The 19,655-nt window shown below is 39.5% G+C and overlaps 1 protein-coding gene across 2 annotated transcripts in view; it reads left to right on the top strand.

Annotated features, from left to right (window-relative positions):
- CenG1A (Centaurin-gamma-1A) overlaps nt 1–18,906 on the top strand; it is a 76,908-nt gene extending 58,002 nt beyond the window's left edge. For both annotated transcript variants that reach the window (XM_064686103.1, XM_064686104.1), the window contains exons 2-8: nt 8,543–8,775; nt 13,356–13,497; nt 14,268–14,402; nt 14,473–15,810; nt 16,724–16,841; nt 16,910–17,282; nt 17,347–18,906. In XM_064686103.1, the coding sequence (XP_064542173.1) occupies nt 8,543–8,775; nt 13,356–13,497; nt 14,268–14,402; nt 14,473–15,810; nt 16,724–16,841; nt 16,910–17,282; nt 17,347–17,670 (2,663 nt within the window). In that variant the 3' untranslated portion in view covers nt 17,671–18,906. The remainder of the gene's footprint in view (nt 1–8,542; nt 8,776–13,355; nt 13,498–14,267; nt 14,403–14,472; nt 15,811–16,723; nt 16,842–16,909; nt 17,283–17,346) is intronic.
- Nucleotides 18,907–19,655: the final 749 nt, after the last annotated feature.

Genomic DNA, 19,655 nt, shown 5'->3' with positions numbered 1-19,655 from the left:
TGTGAAATTTACACTATCCTGCGGGCTTGCTAATGAGCGTATCGACTATCAATTGGCTATCGTTTATAGGCTTGCCTTTTAAGACACTTAAGATCTTTGAGATAGGAAGAAAAAAAACATAAAAATGTGATGTGTCATATGAACTTTTGTGCGACATTAAAAATAAATAATAAATGCTTGAATTTAAGGATTATTGGTAATCATTTAGCATTTAGTATTTTTTAAGATGTCATGTGCTTCTTCTAGATATACCATGACAAACGCTTCTTTTCAGATTTTTCTTAGGTTCATCATCTAAGAAAGATTTGAATAACAATACTAAACAGATCTTGAGATAGATAGATCATTTCTTACCCGCGCATCCCTAAAACTCTAAAAATGTATAGTTACTTCTTATATTCACATAAATCTTAGTTAAATATTATTATATTCTAATCTACGTATAATAGTCTATATAAGTCTTTATGGATCTTATATAATGTCATCTTCAATAGCTGCCACTCGCGTGCAGCATCTCAGGTTCAACTCAGAGTTTTGTTAACTAGTGTAATTCAATAGGCCGGCAGCAGACGTGTATTGGCGTATGACTGATAGCAGTTACTTACTGCCCCGTAGGTGCCTCCGTAAGCTGTGCCAAAACAACCACAACAACAACAACAACGGGAGACACTCATGACTGTAATGGGCACTAAGTCATTGAACCGCAAAAAAAAAGTCGACAGACTTGAAAACTTTGACGGAAACTGAGATTCAGATAGATGCCGACTCTTCAACACGTCAGCTGAATGAGAGACAAGTTGAGAGCGGGGTTGTTGGGGCGAGGGGTTTTCTATGGCTAATTTAATTCAATCTCCAGATAACTGACAATCATTTTGAGCAAACGCTTTTTGGCCAACTAACAAGCGGCTACAAGACGTTGTTTATGTGAATAGTAGTCGGCCCCTGCCGCAACCCCGACCCAAGCCCATAAATAAGAATGTAATGGACGAGACGCAGAACAATGGACCTCATAATTTTGCACAACCAGCGCGCAAAAAAAAAACAACTGAAAGAAAATGAAAAAAATGTAAACGAGGCGCTCCGATTTCTATAGAAAAGGTCAGTCGAGCAACTGGACCAAATACATAGATCTGTAGATCTGCGAACTGCTGGACTTCGAAAGAGAGTCCCGCTGCGGGCAGCAGGAAAAGTAAAAGTAAGCAATTTACAGATTTGTTGCGCTCGCTAGCGCAAAGAAAGCAGGGTAAAAGTCAGCTGGTCAGCCCTCTGGACCCAGCCCGCTATAAGCAGCTGTTGTACGAGGCAAGACGATCCAGACAAGATGCTCTTTAATTAGGCGCTGACCATGTAAATCGATTAATTGAATCAAATTTATATTTCGCAAAGTGAAGATAAATTATCCATGTATTGGGTATTTCTATGACGATATTCGGAATTAAGGAACTTTAATATAATATGGGGAGAGATTATATGTCTTAGACTCGAAGATACTTGGGTGGGAAAACTGTAAAGGAAACTGTAAATAAGAAATGGATATTAGAAGATACTCAGGTGAGAAAAATTGAATATCATCTTAAGTCAGAATAAAGAAACGTAATCATCTGAAGTTGATTTTAATGCTTCTCAAATCTAGAAATCATTTTGAAATTTATCGAATCCCCTGGATCGTTAGGAATGAATATGATAAACTTATGAAATTCATTAAGTATCATAATGAAATTAAACGTATATCAACTAGAGATCGTTATAATCCGAAATAGTAATAAAGCCAACAACAAAAAATTGTGGTTTTTCAGCCAAGTGGTTGGGCTCAAGGCAACCACAGACAATCGAAAGATGATGATCATAAAAATATATATGAAACATAAATACGTTTGCCATTTGAAGACAGGGGCAGCTGCTGCTGCAGACGCGTGCAGTCATAACCCAGGGAATATAAATGACACACACATTGTCGAGGAAGCGAGAGAGAGAGAGAGCGAGAGAGAGTGAAAAACTAAGGAAAATGTAATCGCAGCACTTTTCCTACCTTATTCGCTGTGCATTTTCTTTTGCCTTTTTGCAGTTTTTTTTTGGCTTTTGTGACACACACACAGCTGGCACTTCATAAACATGTCATATTTAATAGAGTTCAGCTACGGGAGATGCTACTGGGAATCAACCACCGGGACAAGACGCCTGCTTTGACTTGCCTCTTCCTCTTCCTCTTCTCACTTGCTTATTGTCAACTTTTTGATTGACTCGCTGCCTCAAGTCTTTTACTCTCCCTGGTGTCCTTTTTTTCTACTCGGGAGAAAGTCAAAAAATAAATGTAGCAAAAACGAGAGAGCAAAAAAAAGGTAGAAATTGTATATTTATTTCTTGATCATTGTAAAATGATCTCTGTCATAAATTTCACATTTAATCGTCTGTAGAATTTTCACTTTTTCCCTCTCCGATTCAGTTGCTATTGAGCAAGGTCTAGGCAGGAATTCTACAGAGATTAAATTCTTGAACATTTCATTGCGATTAGATTAAATGCAGCGACTCATCGGTTTTATGTGCGTACTTTTAACCCAAAGAAACTACGTGGACATTGCTCAATCTGCAGCTATGTTTTGAAACCATAAAACAGAAATAATCTATTGCAGCGGAAATGCGTTCTGAAACTCAGATCTATGAAAAAGTGAAAAGTTGTTGATTTTCAGTGCAATCTTTACTTTTTATTACTTCAACAAATTGATATTAATTTCTATTACTCGCTGTATGAATATCTAAGTGCATTTCACAAAATGGGGCATACGAGAGAGTTGTAGATACTTTTTTTTATTTGCGCTGCATTTGCGTGTCATTTTTCAAGTGCTGTGAAACAATTTGCTAATTGCACTTAATTGCTATGAAATACAACAAAAAAATGATGCAGAGTTAGAGGGGTTTTATGAGGAGCAGGGGGGATACCAGCTAGAAAAGTCGTAGTAAAAGTTGTGGCCACTTACATATTGCTGATAAGCAAACGAACCCCTAACAAAATTCGTCTTTAAGTGCTGATAGGCTAAAGTCTTGACAGCTTATAAGTAGGTTTTCTTTGTATTTTACCCACTATACCCTATTTATATTAGGCGAGGCATGTTACAAAGCGGAACATTGATTATAGTATAAAATATATATATTCTTTAAGTTCTCCAATTGTATGGGAACTAAAATGTATATAATATAAAAATATAAATTATTCAATATATAATATACAGCTTGGAGTTTCGATTATTATTTTTAAAGAATTTATATATATAGAGATTTTATCATACAACAAACTAAATTTCTTTATCGACAATTCATCAGGACTGAATATTATACTAAGACAATCAGAGAGTACTTTGGGTATTTAAGTTTTAGTTAGAGGCTATCTTCTAGTCCAGCACTCCAAATATCATGACGGCGTGCTAAAGATATATATTAACACTCGCATGCTAAATATAGAGTTGGGTACTTAAAATCTGTGTTTACTTAAGATCTGTGTGCAGAGTATTCGCAAGTCTCGCTCGCTTGTATTTGATTTCCGCTTTTATAGGCGCGTGTTTCGCAATTTACCTATTTTATTTGATTTGTTTGTAACATTCGAATTTAATGATAAATGAGCTGCGATCCACACACAAACACACAGAAAAAGTTGAAAGCGAGTGCGCGCAGCGTTGACTGATAATGAAAAAAGACAAAAACTAAATGTTTAATGCGTATTTTTCGGGCAGCTAATTTATTTATGTTTTTATTTCGCCTTTCAAGTTGTTTCTTTAGTATTTCCAGTTTGCCAAAAATGGAAGTGCGCGCAAAAAGACCTTCGAGTTCTATGCATAAATTTATCTAGATATAAATCGTACGACTTTTACCTGAGCTCCATAAATCTTTATGCACCAATGACAGCGCATCTTGAGAATTAACCCCTTTTGCCGAAAGGGCGTGGTCTGTGTTAGGGTTCAAGCGCGAGGATCTTCAGCCACTTAACGCGACCTTCAACTCTGCATGTGTGTGCGATGCGAGTGCGTGTGCGTGTGTGTTTGGACAACAAATTAAAGGCAATTGGCTCCGACGCATTTTCAATTCAATTTATCACAAATCCAAAGAACACATGTTATTCACCCCCGCACACTCGCAGCCTATTCAAAACTAATCACTTATTCATTCAGAAGTTTGTTTATTTTTGCTAATGATGCGTAAACTTCTATGTCAGTTGAACTACGCTACAACTGCCACTTCTTGAAAAAAAAATTACATATATATATAGTATCGAAAATAATTTGCTGATGAAGTCATAGCAAATATTCAAAACAGCAATACCTCCGACCGCGCTGCGGCATATTTATTATTCATATGAAATTCCTGCACGTGACATGTGACGTATCTGTCAGATACATTTGAGGTAGCCGAAGCTACACGCTGTGAGCATTGCGTGACCGAACCTTGAAGTGTCGCCAGCCATTCGTGCAGAACTTTTCCAATAAGTAGACAACAGTTGGATGAGCAGGCCACACCAAAACCCCCAGCCCCCCCTCTGCCACTATTTCTGTCACATATGACTTATAACAGTCTGTTATTTGTAATTATAACTTAATGTAACTGTTAAGCTGAGCCCTAACTTGATTGTGAGTCATGTATGAGATACTTTAGTATATATACTTTACAATATCTTTTGTTTTGAAGTAACATCTAAATGGTTTGGGTAAAGCTTCTATTTATGTATATAACTAGTTATATAGACATAATTTCAAGTTAAACCCTGTTTACTTTTATCAACACACACGAGCGTGATGGGTTTAAGTCCTGAACTTCCGTCTTAAGTAAATATGTTCAAAATAACTGCATTAGAAAATCTCCCAACATTTGGCTGTAAACTAACATTTCCAATGCCCTGTTTAACAGCAGCAGTTGGTTTTCGATTTATGTTTTGCCTTTCTCCTACTCTCTTGCAACGTGTTGTGTTTGCCCCGTTTTAATCTTGTTTGTGCGATCGCCCTTTGCTCCTTTTGCCTACTTTTTCCTTTGGGCTTTGGCTAATTTTCTTTGCCTTTGTCTCGCCTGCTGGGAGTGAAGAAACGAAATATTCTTTCAACAACAATTTTTGCTTGCTTTTGCCACCAGTTTTCGTTGATCTTTTTTCACTGATCTCTGGGCAAACACAATGAAAGTAAATCAGATTTTGGAGCAGATGTGCGTCCTACGCCAACGTAAAGGTAACCCAAGAGAAAGAACAAAATTCAGCAGCAGCAGCAGCAGCAGCCTCATCAGCGGTCGCTTCCTGGCCTGATTTATTGTTCTTCTTGGACGGTCCACTGTGCCGCAATGTCGACACGGCCAGCCTACCTAAATATTATCGTAGGCTCATGCAAATCCTGCATGTGATTTATGTCCACATACACATACCATATATAAAGAAGAAGAAATTAGCCCCATATCAAAGTAAATTTGATGTGGCTTATGGTTATGGCTTATTAAAAACGCATTATTTGCGCCTCAAAACCTATCAAAACATGAAATACTTCAATATATCATAGAAATGCCAATGCATATGCAATTTTGTGGGCTCTAATTAGCGTTAAATGCGTTCGCATTTGGGTTTGTTAATGACCAAGGCTGAATTTTAAATGCTACGCAAGGTAAAAGTCGTTTAAAAGCTTTTTCACGTTTGTCATTTGAGCTTAATTGAAGCGCATTTGCTTATATACTCTTTTTATATATTCTCTCTGCCCATCTCAAATATCCAAGACTTAGGACGAGTTAGAATAGTGTGTGTGTTTTTTTTTATATGTTAACAGCATGCAAGCTGCATTTGTTGTTATTGCCCATTAAAAACCCAACTGACATTGACTTTCATCGTGTTCGTATCCAGTTTAATGTCGCTAAAATACGTTTTTCACATTTTTCTTTTTATTTTATTTAACTATCTTGTCTAATGCACTTTTAACACATTCTGAGCACACATCTCAAATTTCCTAGGGTTTGACCAAACAATAAGCGAGTTACTAAAGTGTGTTTGCTTTTTGATAGGTAAAGCGAATCCAAGCTGCATTTGCTGAAGGCGCCTCGTAAAACCCAAGCTGCGTGCTGATAGTTGGCTACTGTAAACCACTAAATGGTCAAGGATAATTTATGACATTCCTGAACCTGATCCTTGGTGGGCGCCAGCACATTTATGTGTACATTCTTCACTGATGGCACGCTTCAAATGTTGATAAAATCGTGTATCTTACAGCTGTCGGTAATAAAACCAAGCGCCGCACTTGGGCCAGGGGGGTCAATAACGACGATAACAGTTACACAACAATTCCGTATATTTTATGAAAATAAAATGAATATGCCTCCTTTTTTTACTTCATCATATTGTGCGCTAATTAAAATGCTTAACCCACATCAAGACGCAAATCCCCGAATCGCCTTTGTGTAACAAGCTGCAATTGTAAGCGTAAATGGGCTGTGTATGGTAAATAGTAAACAGTAAACAAACAAGCCGTAGGAAAGAAAACTCAACCCTTTCCCTTTCGCAGGGGATTTCAAATGAGAGAGAGAAATAAAACCGAAATCTAGAAAAACTAATGTAGAAATGTGTCTTTTGGGTCGCGGCTCGTTTGCATACGTAATTAGTTTGGGCATTTTGACAACGATGGCGACATTTGACATGAGTTTGAGTTACGATCGTTAAGATCGAGCAATGGGAAATCAGAGCTGAGCTGATCTCTGCCAGCAAGTTGGTTGGCTTAAAGGGGAAGGTTTCCATTCTAATTCTTTGCCTTGCTCTTCCTAGCTTAACACCTTTCCTGGCCCTGGCGCGGTTTGAACTTTACGCCTAAGCCGATCGGCTGCCCGACACAGACATTTGACATCATTAGTCAAACTTAAAGACGCATTTGTAACTGGCGGTTTATTTTCTTCTTCTTCTTCTGTGCTCCGTAACTGTTTTAAGCGCCTTTAGGCTGATCGCAGCCATTAATTAGGTGTGTGTGTGTGTGTTTTCTTTTTTAATGTTTAGAACCAGTTGCCGCCATTTTTGATTTGATTTCATTTCATTTTATGGCCATGCAAATTGCAAAACCGCGCTAATTTTTTTTCTACCACTCTATATGCATACACATTTATAGGGCATATCAGTTTCACAAAGCAGCTTGTTGTTGTATTTTCATCTTATACATTCTTTTTTTTTTTTGGGTTGCATTATACAACAAAAGGCATATTTATTTCGTTTTAATTTGTAATTTTGCGCTATGGTCAAGGCGAGCGGTTCAGAGAAAACAAAAACAAAGCACAAAAACCAGTTGAACTTGTTAGCGTGTACACACTGTGCTTCGTCCTTAGTCCATTAACAAGCCCATGTACTGCTTGTCGACTGGAACAAGTTTCTTCTACGTGTCACCCTTGAGACGCGCTTGGTTTGGCTGTCCATATCCATGTCTGGAGTGCGGAAGAGCCCTTCACTGTTTACTCAGCCAGCTCTTAACAACTCATAATAGAGCAATTTTCACGTGTCCTTGCTGCCTAGTAAATCAACTGGTCAGCACCGTAAGGATCACCACTTCTATTGTCACTCCTTCCAAGCCGTACAACAAAATCTGCCCCTCCCTGGGCGGACTGAAATTGATCGTGGCACTCGTAGTCTAATGTTTTGGGCTTGCCAAGATTTACGAGTATTTGGCACTTTTATGGTTGTTTTTATTTCCTTTTTTTTCCCCTCTCTTGGTTTCAACATTTAGAAGTACGCAATAAATTGCGTATGCAAATTGAGCTTGGAGTAGGCGAGCTTTTACACAGACACGGCTCACGCACATAAAAGCTGGCCTACTGCGTGCAGCTAGCAAAAGCTAACCAATACACACGCATGATTGAGCTTTGGCGTGCTTTCATACGGACATAGCCCACGCATAGCGAAAGCTCACTTTCACTGCCTCGCGCTGCGTGAAGCCAGCAAAAGCTCACTAATACAGGTACCTTACCAGTGCGAAAAGGTTCCCTGTTAAATTGCCTGGCAACTGTTGCCGCCAACATAAAGTCTGACCTTGAAAGCTTTTGTAATCACAAAAAGCCAGACTGTAGACGGCTGCCAGCTGACTGTAGATCTTTAGTTCTGATTGAGCAAGCTCTGCGAACTGAGCTGAGCTAATTCAAATCAAAAAAGTGTTCAAGCAACTGACAATTTAAAAGGTTTCTTCTTCCTCTCAGTTCATCTTTTTCTCATTTTTTTGCACCCTTGGGGCACAAAACAATTGCCGAAAACTCTGAAAAGTGGCTGCAACATTTATTCAACTTTTTTTTTTAAAGCTGTCAATCAAAGCCAGGCACAAACATGATATATATATATGCTATAGTTCTGGCATTTGCATAAGAAGAATTACTAATGAGGAAAAAAAAAAAGACCAAAAAACTTTTTGGCCGCCCTTGCATGTAGGTCAAAAAGATGTCACGAGTTGCAAACGAGTTCCTCGCTAATTAGCGTCGTGTCGAACTAGTTTTCGGTCGACAACAACAATAACATTTTCTTACTAATGGTTATTTGATTTTTCATCTTTTCGCTTCTCAACAGATTCCTTTGTGAACAGCCAGGAATGGACTATATCACGTTCGGTGCCAGATTTGAGGCTGGGCATTGTCGGCTCTCTAAATTCGGGCAAATCGGCGCTGGTGCATCGCTATCTCACCGGCTCCTATATGCAGGAAGAGTCACCCGAGGGTGGTCGTTTCAAGAAGGAGGTCTTCATCGACGGACAAAGCTATTTGCTGCTCATACGCGATGAGGGCGGCGCGCCAGAAATGCAGGTATGCGGGGGACTTTACCCCCAACAAAAAAATAACGCAATCTAACATCCCGTATACATGAAATTTCTTAGATGATATATTGGCCAAGAAGGTGTGCTTGTGGGGGGGTAGGGGTAGTTTTGTCTTGGGGGTTGTTTCGAAAAGTTTGTGCTACAAACAAATTTGAGCCTTATCATCTTGTAAATATTTGAATTGAGGTCAGCTTGGGCTTAACTGAGACACGGGACGGATAAAAAGACAGGAAGGAAGGAAACTTTTCTTGGGTTTTTGTGCAGCTCGTTTGCAAAGTGCTTGGCCTATAGTTGCCTACACTGCGCAAAAAACTCTGTGGGTGGACACTAGTTTTTGAGCTGCATTCAGTCATGAATATAAAGAGCTTTTTTTTTAAATTAAATTGTTCTTTACTTGGCATACAAAATATCGGCAGAGAGTTGTAACTTTTAGGCTGCATAAGCTCTTTAGTTTCGCCGCCTGGCAACTCTGGCCAAATGCACTGCAGAACTTTCCATTTGTCGCAGTTCTTGCCAATTATCAAGTTGTTTTTATTATCTAGCTTCGCAAAATTTCTGACTGCTCTGTCAGCTTTCACATTCAATGGCGAAAAACTGGCCGCAAAGCTGAGCTGTGTCTGTCGCCGTCTCTTCTAGTGGCCCTTTGCCCTGTGACTCACTCAATCGAACTTCGACCTTTGGCAACAAGCAACAATCGGTAACTGTAGTTTTTGGCCTGGAGCCAGTTGCTGTTTGAACATTTTGATCTTGTGAGACTTTTAATACCCTATACCCGAAAACATAAAAGTATAGCGAAGTAGTGCACTTTTAGGCAATAGAATGCGTCGATAAGGACGAACTAAACTAAAAACTAAAAACTATATATAAAGTTTATACAGTTTAGCCTAAATGCCTCCTTCTTCCTTGACTATTCTTGATTTTTGGTATGTGCTTAAGACCGATAACAGAAAAGTTATTCAAGAATAACATTTAATACTCGCAGCTGGAGGAAAATTCACAGCTCGCAGCTTGGGCTTACAGTTAAACTTTGCCATGCTGATTACAGGGTGTCTGCTGGTCGTGCAATCTAGATTAGAGCTGTCTTGCTTCATTGCGACACTTTTTTTTTGCTTGGGGTCTGGCTAAAGGTCTTTTTTGCACGTTAGGACGCTACGTGATGCGGCAACTGGCCAATATCATTTAGCCTCAGGGAAAGGTTAAAGTTGAGCCAGCCCAAGCGCCCTTTGCAACCCCCTCGTACGTAAACTGTGCCAAAATGCAGTTTTGCAATCTTTCAAGCTAATAGTATAGTTGCCCCCCCCTAACTGCAAAGGGAACCACACCGCGAGCTATTTACATTTCTATGGATCGTTTCGAATTCCTGGAGCATTATTTTATTTTTTTTTTTTTTGACTCATTGATTCGCAGCTTGAGAAGCTTTTGTTCCGTTCAAATTCGCATTCGGGACACAATATTTGCGAAAAAAAAAAATGTTTCTATAGACCCTGTTTATTTGTTCACCGAAATTGCGCGACCTCCCCCCTGAGCTGGCATACGCTACGACCCCTCCGGCTTAAAGGGTGAAAGTGTGGATTATAATTTTTAAGCTGCTTTCGCTTTTCAACAGGCTCTCTTTTTTTATTTGCGGTTGGGCTAGGCTGGGTGTAGGGTGTAGGGGTTGCTCTTTATAAAAAAAAAAATATAAAAAAAAAATGTGTCTGCCACGCGACGTGACCCTCAAAATCGCATAATACCTCAGTTATATCCCTGGGCTTAGCAATTGACTATTTTTAGGGTTTAGCAATTTTTATTCAAATTAATTTCTTTTTATCTGTTTTTTTTTTTTGTAATTATATGTTGTTAATATTTGCAATTCAAGCGTGTGATTGACACACATTTTCAAATTTTGCACAGTTTGAAAGGCTTGCAACCGTTTGACATGCACAGAAGATTGAGAAAATCATTTACTGCTTATATTTGCGTGTCAGAAATATATATTTGAGCTATTTTTCTTTACATTTTACAATTTGACAATCTTCTAACAGTTTGACATGCACAATAATCGTTGTGCAAACTTGATTTTTTGTGGTAAATACTATTTGCCGGTGATATCACTTTACAGTTTGACATGCCGTCAACAGTTTGAGCACCACTTGGTTTCTGAAAATGCAGCCTCAGTTGTCTCTTTTAAACGAAAATTGCATAATCATTGCCAGACAGTGCCTGTCAAACTGCCATACACACTCTCTCTCTCTCTATCTCTTTGGCACCCTCTCTTTCTCAATTGGTCGCACAAATCGTTTCTCTCCCGCAATTTAACTAATTTAATGTCCATTTCTTGACTAACTTCTGTCATTCGCATCTTTATGCAACATAATAAACCATATTTCATCAAAAAAAAAAAAAAAAGAACCCTCTATTTAACAGCAACCCCATGAAGCAGCCAGCCACCCTCTCAGACAAAAACAAGAGGCTTCAATTGCTAGCCCGTGGCATACCCTGTATTTGCTAAAGGATATGCATTTCCAATCTCACTTAAAATTACAGAGTTTGCTTCAAGTGGAAAGTCGAATTATGAACAACTTCTTCGTTAAAACTATTTGCTAACTCCCAGCCAGGACTCTCTTTTATTTGATCTATTTTAACAGGGTATTGTGCATTTCGTAAGAAATCACTCACTCGCGTCGCGTCGCGTCGCGTCGCCACTCAGTCGCGCTTTGTTTTTATTTTCTTTTCGAAACGGAGCAGGATATCATTACCATATACGCGACGACAATATTGCATGCGACTCAGCGACAGTTGCGATTCGACATATTATTCTGTTTTTTTTTTCGGACGGGGGGCGCTTAGAACAGACAAGTTCATAGTAATAGAATAGGCTGAGCATCAAGAAAATTAAGTGATATAATGAAATATTATGGTACTTATATAAATATATGGAATTTCAATTTAAATTGAAAGTTGATTAAACAAACCAAACTTCAAAGCTAAATTGAAATTTAAAATACTTATTGTTTGTCCTCAATATTTCTATTCGATTTTTGTTATGAGAAAGCAGAAAGCAGTTTCATTCAAAACATTTTGATTGCAAGATATTTTTATTTATTTTCCAAAATGCACTTTTTAATTGCTTGCAAATTAGAAAGATCTTTTCCAGATAGATTTGCTTAACGGGATCTTTTAAAGTATGCGCCAGGAGTCTTTAATGCAGCCTGTTCAAATAATTGAAAGCAATAAAATTAATAGTTGAACTGAAATATTCTCTGCAAATAGCCAAATGCATTTTCAAATTGTTTTGGGCTTAGCTTAAAGCAAAATTGTTTCCCCGTCATTAATGTGCATCCTAAGATGGAGCTTTAGCTTGGCTTCAGGCAAATTGTAAGCAGGTTTTCTTAGTTTTACTATTTGTCAGGCTGAGCTGAGATGCTTTGAATAGTTCTTAACCCAGATATAAGTTGAGCTCCATTGTTGTTTCTATTTGCATGAGCCAGACTGTGAGCAAACTCCACCCCACGAACCCAACCCCACCAATTCGAATTGTTTTGTTGTCAGGCAAATGTCTCCTGGTGTGTGTGCGTGTGTGTCTGAGCTGTCACTAACTCTGTGTGTGTGAGTTTCCCGTGTCGCCGTTGCATTTGCAGCAACATTTTTTTCTTGCTCTTCTTTTGCTTTCCTGTTTCCTCTTGCGCATACATTTTCACAACAAATCATAAAAAAGAACAAGAAAAAAACGGCGGCAACCACCCACCCAAGCAGGCGTCGAGCAGGCGGCCAGGCGGGCGGGCGGGCAAACACCCACCGAGGACAACGCCAGGACGAGGCCAGAGGACAACGAGCGCGACGAGCCTGACGCCAGTTGTTTGTCGACTGGCATCGCTGGCGGGCGGCCTTTTTGAAAACCTCCAGCTGAAAGCTCGCTGCAGTGCAGCTCAAACTGTCGCACAGGACACACGCTCTGCTCGTGAAATATATGTGCATAAATAATTGATAGAATTTTTGAAAATTGTGCTGTGAGTGTGAAGTGCATATTAAAAACAAATGTTTTAGTTTTAAAAACGGAGGCAAAACAATCGATAGTGTATTCGGCGCAGGACACATGAATCCTGCGCAGTAAACACAAAGCGCCTGTTTACAAGCCAATGTAAAAGTTCATTATCCTGCGAGTGCCTGCCGAGTGTGTGTGTGTGTGTGTGTGTGCTGTGTGTGTGTTTGAGGCATACGAAAATCATTGAATGTTTAGCACACGGCAAGGACTGCTGCCAAAGGCTTCAAGTGCTTCATTAGCGACTTGCTCAAGTGTGTGTGAGTTGCGTGTCCCGAGACTCTGAGACTGCTTAACCCTTACCTCCGCTCTCCACCTCCCCGCTGTCCTGTTGTTATCCATTGTTAGGCGCGCTTCCGCCTTTTGTGCGCTGCCCGTCGCCAGACGCCGCAATTTTTGTTTACTTCGCACACAAAGTCAAGGACTCGCGGCCAAAAGTTTTGCGCTTCCATTTTTTGTTTGTTCTTTACTTTTAATATTTTCCTTTTTGTTTTTTCATATTTTGCACATGCTTCTCTTTCTTACGTTAATTTAACTCTTTCTTTCAGTTCGCTGGCTGGGTGGATGCGGTAATCTTTGTGTTTAGCCTGGAGAACGAGGGCAGCTTCAATACGGTCTATAATTATTATACCAAAATGGCGCACTTTCGCAATGGACAGGATATACCCATGATATTGGTCGGCACACAGGGTAAGCTCAATTCTATACTTAATCGAATCAAAATGCATCCATCGAAGGGAAACCATTCTATTATAAACAAACAATTTATAATTGTATTATGCCTATCTCTATATGATATGCTCATAACTCTATAAATGATAACACAGTTACTTCAGATCAAAAACATTTCAACCTGGAGATAGCACAAAAGATACTTTGGGCTCCATTCCGTCAACTGGGACAATATCTGCTTTCGATTAGTTTCAATTAATTTCGATTATATCGGAACATATTAAAAAAGGTTTTACGTGCAAAACCTTATCGACATTTAATAAACAATTAAGAAACGCTTGGCGTTAAAAAATTATTTCTGGGAAGAAGGTTATGTCTTAGATTAAAATTCTTTGAATAGTATAAAAAAAAACCCAATAAAAATAGTTCGTATAGATAATTTATAATACTCTTGGATAATTTACGCACACTTTATTTGCTTCGATAAATTAATCAACATTTTGATAGAAAATTTCAAAGCAAATTAACCTATTTCTCATTACGATAAATATATTCGAATTTTGTTTAAGAATTTCAATTTAAATTATTTATCAATTATTTGAATAGATAACGTGTAGAATTTTACGCCTACTTCAGTCAGTTTTTATTTCGATAAATTTATCGGAATCTCGTTAAAGTTTTCCCAGCCGATTTATCGATGGAATTGAATTGATTTCTGTATAACAACTTCTTACCACTTGCTTATCCCACCCTAACTCAATTTTGCGCTTCTCCCTTCTGCCACACAGACGCCATCAGCGAGCGGAATCCGCGTGTTATCGATGACACACGCGCCAGGAAATTGGCCAGCGATTTGAAGCGCTGCTCCTACTACGAGACCTGCGCCACCTACGGCCTAAATGTGGAGCGCGTCTTTCAGGATGGTGAGTTATAAGCGAACTGAATACACATTTAATCAAACAATAAAACTCCGTTTTCCCTTCCAATACGTAGCCTGCCAGAAGATACTCTCGCAGCGGTTGCCGCTGCCGCCAGCGATGCAGCCGCCGCGGCCAACCACACCGCAGGGCACACGACTGGGCTTGGCCACATTCCAGCCGCCGCCCACAAATGGACAGCGGGCGCAGCAGCAGCAGCTGCCGCCGTTGCGCATGAGCGCCGACTTTGCGCAGGCGGAGCAGAAGCTCTGGTCACTGCAGGCGAGCGCAGCCGGCTCCACGAATGAGAACAACAACATAACCAAATACAATCCGGGTACAGCGGCACAACAACAACAACAGCAGCAGCAATTGTCGCTGCCCGGTGACTGCAGCCAGGTGCAGCTGCGTGATCCGCGCGATTTGGCGCCGCCACCTGGCAAGGAGCTACCCACGCCCACATCCACGCCCACGACAAGCCGTAAAAGTCGACGGCGCTCGAATCTCTTCATACCCTCCTCCTCCAAGAAGAATGAGAAGGAGCCAAAGAGCAGCGAACTGGGCAGCGGTCGCTCCATACCCATCAAACAGGGCTATCTGTACAAGCGCTCAAGCAAATCCCTGAACAAGGAGTGGAAAAAGAAGTACGTGACGCTCTGCGACGATGGGCGGCTCACCTATCATCCCTCGCTGCACGACTACATGGACGATGTGCACGGCAAAGAGATACCGCTGCAATATGTCACGGTCAAGGTGCCCGGCCAGAAGCCACGCGGCTCCAAGTCCATAATTACGAACAGCGCGCTGACCAGCTCGCTGCTGACCAATGGACAGCGGAGCACGCAGGGCACGCTCAGTGAGGGCATCGGCTGCTTGACGCTGGCCAAGGATAATCAGCGCAAGCTGAGCGAAAAGCTGTCCCTGCTCGGCGCTGGTGCTGCCAGCGGCGGCGGCGGTGGTGGAGGCGCCAGTGGCGGGGGCGGCATTGAGCCTCTCAAATCAAATAGTTCACAGCAGACGAGTGGAGACGAGGGCATTGCCATGTCCAATTCCAATTCGCAGACTTTTACAGCCGGCGAGGCGCCCGCCAGCAAACTGGAGGCCCAAACGCCGAACGTTAAGAAGCGCCATCGCCGCATGAAGAGCAGCAGCGTCAAGGCTAACGAGGCGGACGACAATGATGGCTACGAATTCTATATCGTTTCGCTGGACTCCAAGCAGTGGCATTTTGAGGCCGCCAACTCGGAGGAGCGCGACGAATGGGTCGCCGCCGTCGAGCAGGAGATCTTCAAGAGCCTGCAGGGCATCGAGAGCAGCAAAACGAAGCAGGCAACCAGCACTGAACTGGCCGCTATGGTGGCCATCAGGCAGCGGGTGCCCGGCAATGGGCACTGTGTCGACTGCGGAGCGCCAAGTGAGTGTAAAAATAGTTTAGCTAAGCGATAGTGCCATCACTAGAACTTGGCGATAGCTTGAGTTGAAATTAATGACAGTCTCAATGGGGGTCTTCAGTAATCATATATATTGTGGATCTTAAAAGATACTCCTTGCTCCTGATACTATCGATCGTCACTAGATTCGAGCGATTAGTTTAGTATCAACAGTAATCAAGGAATCCCACTAGGGGCATTTAACGATCGATAGTTGCATCACTAGACTTTGGCGATAGTTTCAACTTAGGTTAATGCTAGTTGTGTCCCTTTAACGAGTACTCCTCTCTATCGATAGTGTCATAACTAGATTCTGCCCATAATTTAAGGTAATGAATGGAGGAGTTGGACGATTGTTATCAATAATGACCGATGTGCCATCACAAGATCTTAACGATAGTTTTAAAAACAGACAGTATTATAATTATGTCTTAGAAGTTGTATTATTATTCGTACCAATCAAACTGTAATAGAATAGACAGATTCTTCATACATACATACAGAAAGAGTATTTTTAGTATCAATTAAGTTTTTAGCTTCTTTTTTTTTTGTTGAAGCGTGATCCCAAATACCATCCATAGTATTACTATCGATAATAGCGAGGGGTATTGCGATTATTAAACATTTTCTTAGAAGAAGTCATGAGTTAATGATCCTGATTAATCGTAATACTACTAAATTATAGGTTAGGCGCACGCTACTGTGGTAGCGATAAATATAATCGGGGTATTCACGAATAAACCAATTACAATTTTTTTTTTTAATAAATTTAAAGAAATTGCTCTTAAGTTAGACCAAAGTTCCTGCAGTATTGCCCGCATTGTTGCTGGATATCAGCATTAGGGGTACTCAGCTAAAACATATGTAAAATATTTATGATTCTCGTACCCCTTTCAGATCCCGAATGGGCCAGTCTCAATCTGGGCGTGCTCATGTGCATTGAATGTTCGGGCATACATCGGAATCTCGGCTCGCACATATCCAAGGTGCGCTCCCTGGGCCTCGACGATTGGCCGTAAGTATTAATTACTTAATCAAAGAAACTTTAAACTTTTACTAATTTCTCGTTTATCTGCACTTCAGAGCGCCGCATCTGAGCGTCATGCTGGCCATTGGCAACAGCCTGGCAAACTCTGTGTGGGAATCGAATACGCGGCAACGTGTCAAACCCACAGCGTTGGCCAATCATGAGGAGAAGGAACGCTGGATACGCAGCAAGTACGAGGCCAAGGAGTTTCTTACGCCCTTGGGCAGTGGCAATCATGTAAATGCCGCCTCGCCGGGCCAGCAGCTCATTGAGGCGGTCATCAGGGCGGACATCAAGTCGATTGTCTCCATATTGGCCAATTGCCAGGCAGAGGTGACCAATGCCAATGTGAGCGCACGGGATGTGCGCACCCCGCTGCTGCTGGCCTGTGCCATAGGCAATCTGGCCATAGCACAGCTGCTCGTCTGGGTGAGTTAAGCAGAAAAAGGATCTATCCATTGATTCCATATTAATTTTTCGTACAATTTTACAGAACGGCGCCAACATCAAGCACACGGATCACGAGGGTCGCACCTGTTTGGCCTATGCACGCGCCGCCCAATCCCTGGCCACGGCCAAGTCGATGAAGGCAGCCGCCGCACTGGCCGCCGGCACACCAGCTCCGGCACCAGCGCCCTCAGCTAATGGCGGCATACCCGCACCACAGTACAATGTGGAGGATACAACGGCTCTGGTGGAGCTGCTCGTGGGTCTGGGCTGTCCGGAATCGGCGCCGCTTACAGCCAGCGGCACGTTGCCCCGACGACGCGATACTCTAGGCACACCCTATGAGAAATCCGTTTCGGGCGTTATCTAAAAAAAGAAAAAAAACAAAAAAGAAAACGCATAGTTGAATTTCATAAGCTTCAAAACAAGTTTGTTTTTTTTTTTTTTTAAATTGTATTAATTGTAAAATGCATAAAATATGTTTAATCTGTTTGTTCGTAATAATTAGTTTTAAAAAGTAAGCGTTAATTTCTCGCTGTGTATAGCAAAAGTAATCGGGCAAGTTTTGAATGACGCTTAATTTTATAGTTCTAAAACAAAAAGAAAAACAAAATATTGAAATGTGCAAATTAATTATTTTCTCTGGCCCGCTTTGTATGAAAATTCAGAATAATTAGTTTTTATCTACAATTGTTTTTTAGTTTTGTTTTGCTTTTTAAGTACGCTTAATAATAGGCACAATCTGTACAGTCTTGTTGTAATCTCAAGTTTAAAATTAATTTATTATTTGCGTATTGTAACTATTATCATTATTAATTATTATTATTATTGTTTTTAAATTGTGTGCAGGTTTTTTTTTAATGTCGTTTGCAAAACAACAAATTAAGTAATTATGTAATTTGCTTTTTAATTAATTATTAACTTTAGGAAAACAAGAAAAGGCTCTCATATACAAAATTACAATATGCCTAAAAAAATAGCTGATGAAAAAAAATCAACAAAACCAACAATATATACGTATATAAACATAGTGAATCTAAGACTAAAGCCAAAAACAACTTATTACACTATATCTATACATAAACAAATTCTATAAATATATATATATATATATATATACAAAAGTTAAAATTGCTTGATAATCGGTTAAAACACGCTTAACTTGTAGTTTATGCAAAAAACCAAACAAAATATATTTGCTAACAAAATTCCAATATAGAAAAAACTTAAAAAATATTCATTAAAGATGTGAGCATTGATTGTATTCGAATCGGAGCAGTTAGAAATGAAATGAAAATTTACATATATATATTTAAATATAATACATATATGAATGTAGGAAACACAATTCAAAGTATTTCAAACTACTTATACAATATAGTTAAAAAATTCTATAAAAATGATATTCATATTTATATATATATATGTATGTACCTCTGCTCCCTTCATGATGTACGCTATTTGTACCACCTTAAAAGCATAAACACAACAAAACGTGACAAAACTCAATTTAATTGGATGAAAACGGCAACAGGCACAAAGAAACACAAAAAAGATAAACCATACAAAAACATGAAATAAAAAATAAAAATTGATTAAACATTACAGGCAATTTGTGTTTTTATAAACTAGTCTTAAATATTATAACGTTAACTTTCCATTATAAATAATTACTTACCACAAGTTAAAAATGATTCCATATCAGATCAAAAATTATTCCGAATTTATTTTCTTTTTATTTGCTGAATGATGTTTTAAGAACTATGAGCATATAATTTTCGCCAAGGGCTATATTTTGTTGAACACATGAGGAAATGGGAGTTTTTAGTTTTTTTTTTTTTTGTTTCAAATCAGATTTTCTTGTCTTGTCATTTTTGGAAAAAAACAAAGAAAATGTAAAATCAACAGTTAAAAATCTTAAAACCAAAACTTTTAAATAGCTGCAATAATAATTTGTATCCATCAAAAAAATGCAAAAATATTTACTTGTCGGAAACTTTATTTCATATGAAAAGATATTACACTTAGTTATTTTTTCTCGAAAGTTTTTAAAGTAGATAGAAATTGTTTGAAATACGTGTACGTAAATAGATCTTAATACTCTTCTTTTTTTTACTACAGTATTACACGCGTTTGTCCGACAAATTTGATGTTATCAATTTTAAGATTAATTGTTATATATGTTTTATATAGTTTGTAAATTGTTTATGATAGGCTTGGGCAAAAACTGAATACTCCGTCGCGTATGGGGAACGTTAAACTGGATTGGGGGTAAACTAAAAACAAAAGTTACGGAGCAGGTGAAGGAGGGTTTCTTGACCATAGCTTCAATTACCACATATTCCCAAACAGGAA

The sequence above is a fragment of the Drosophila montana genome, unplaced genomic scaffold (genome assembly GCF_035044405.1).
Source record: "Drosophila montana isolate Dmon_TW-CO22-7 unplaced genomic scaffold, ASM3504440v1 contig_312_1, whole genome shotgun sequence".
NCBI lineage: Eukaryota > Metazoa > Arthropoda > Insecta > Diptera > Drosophilidae > Drosophila > Drosophila montana.
The sequence above is the reverse complement of the archived record's forward strand: the minus strand, read 5'-3'. Positions and strand labels throughout refer to the sequence as shown.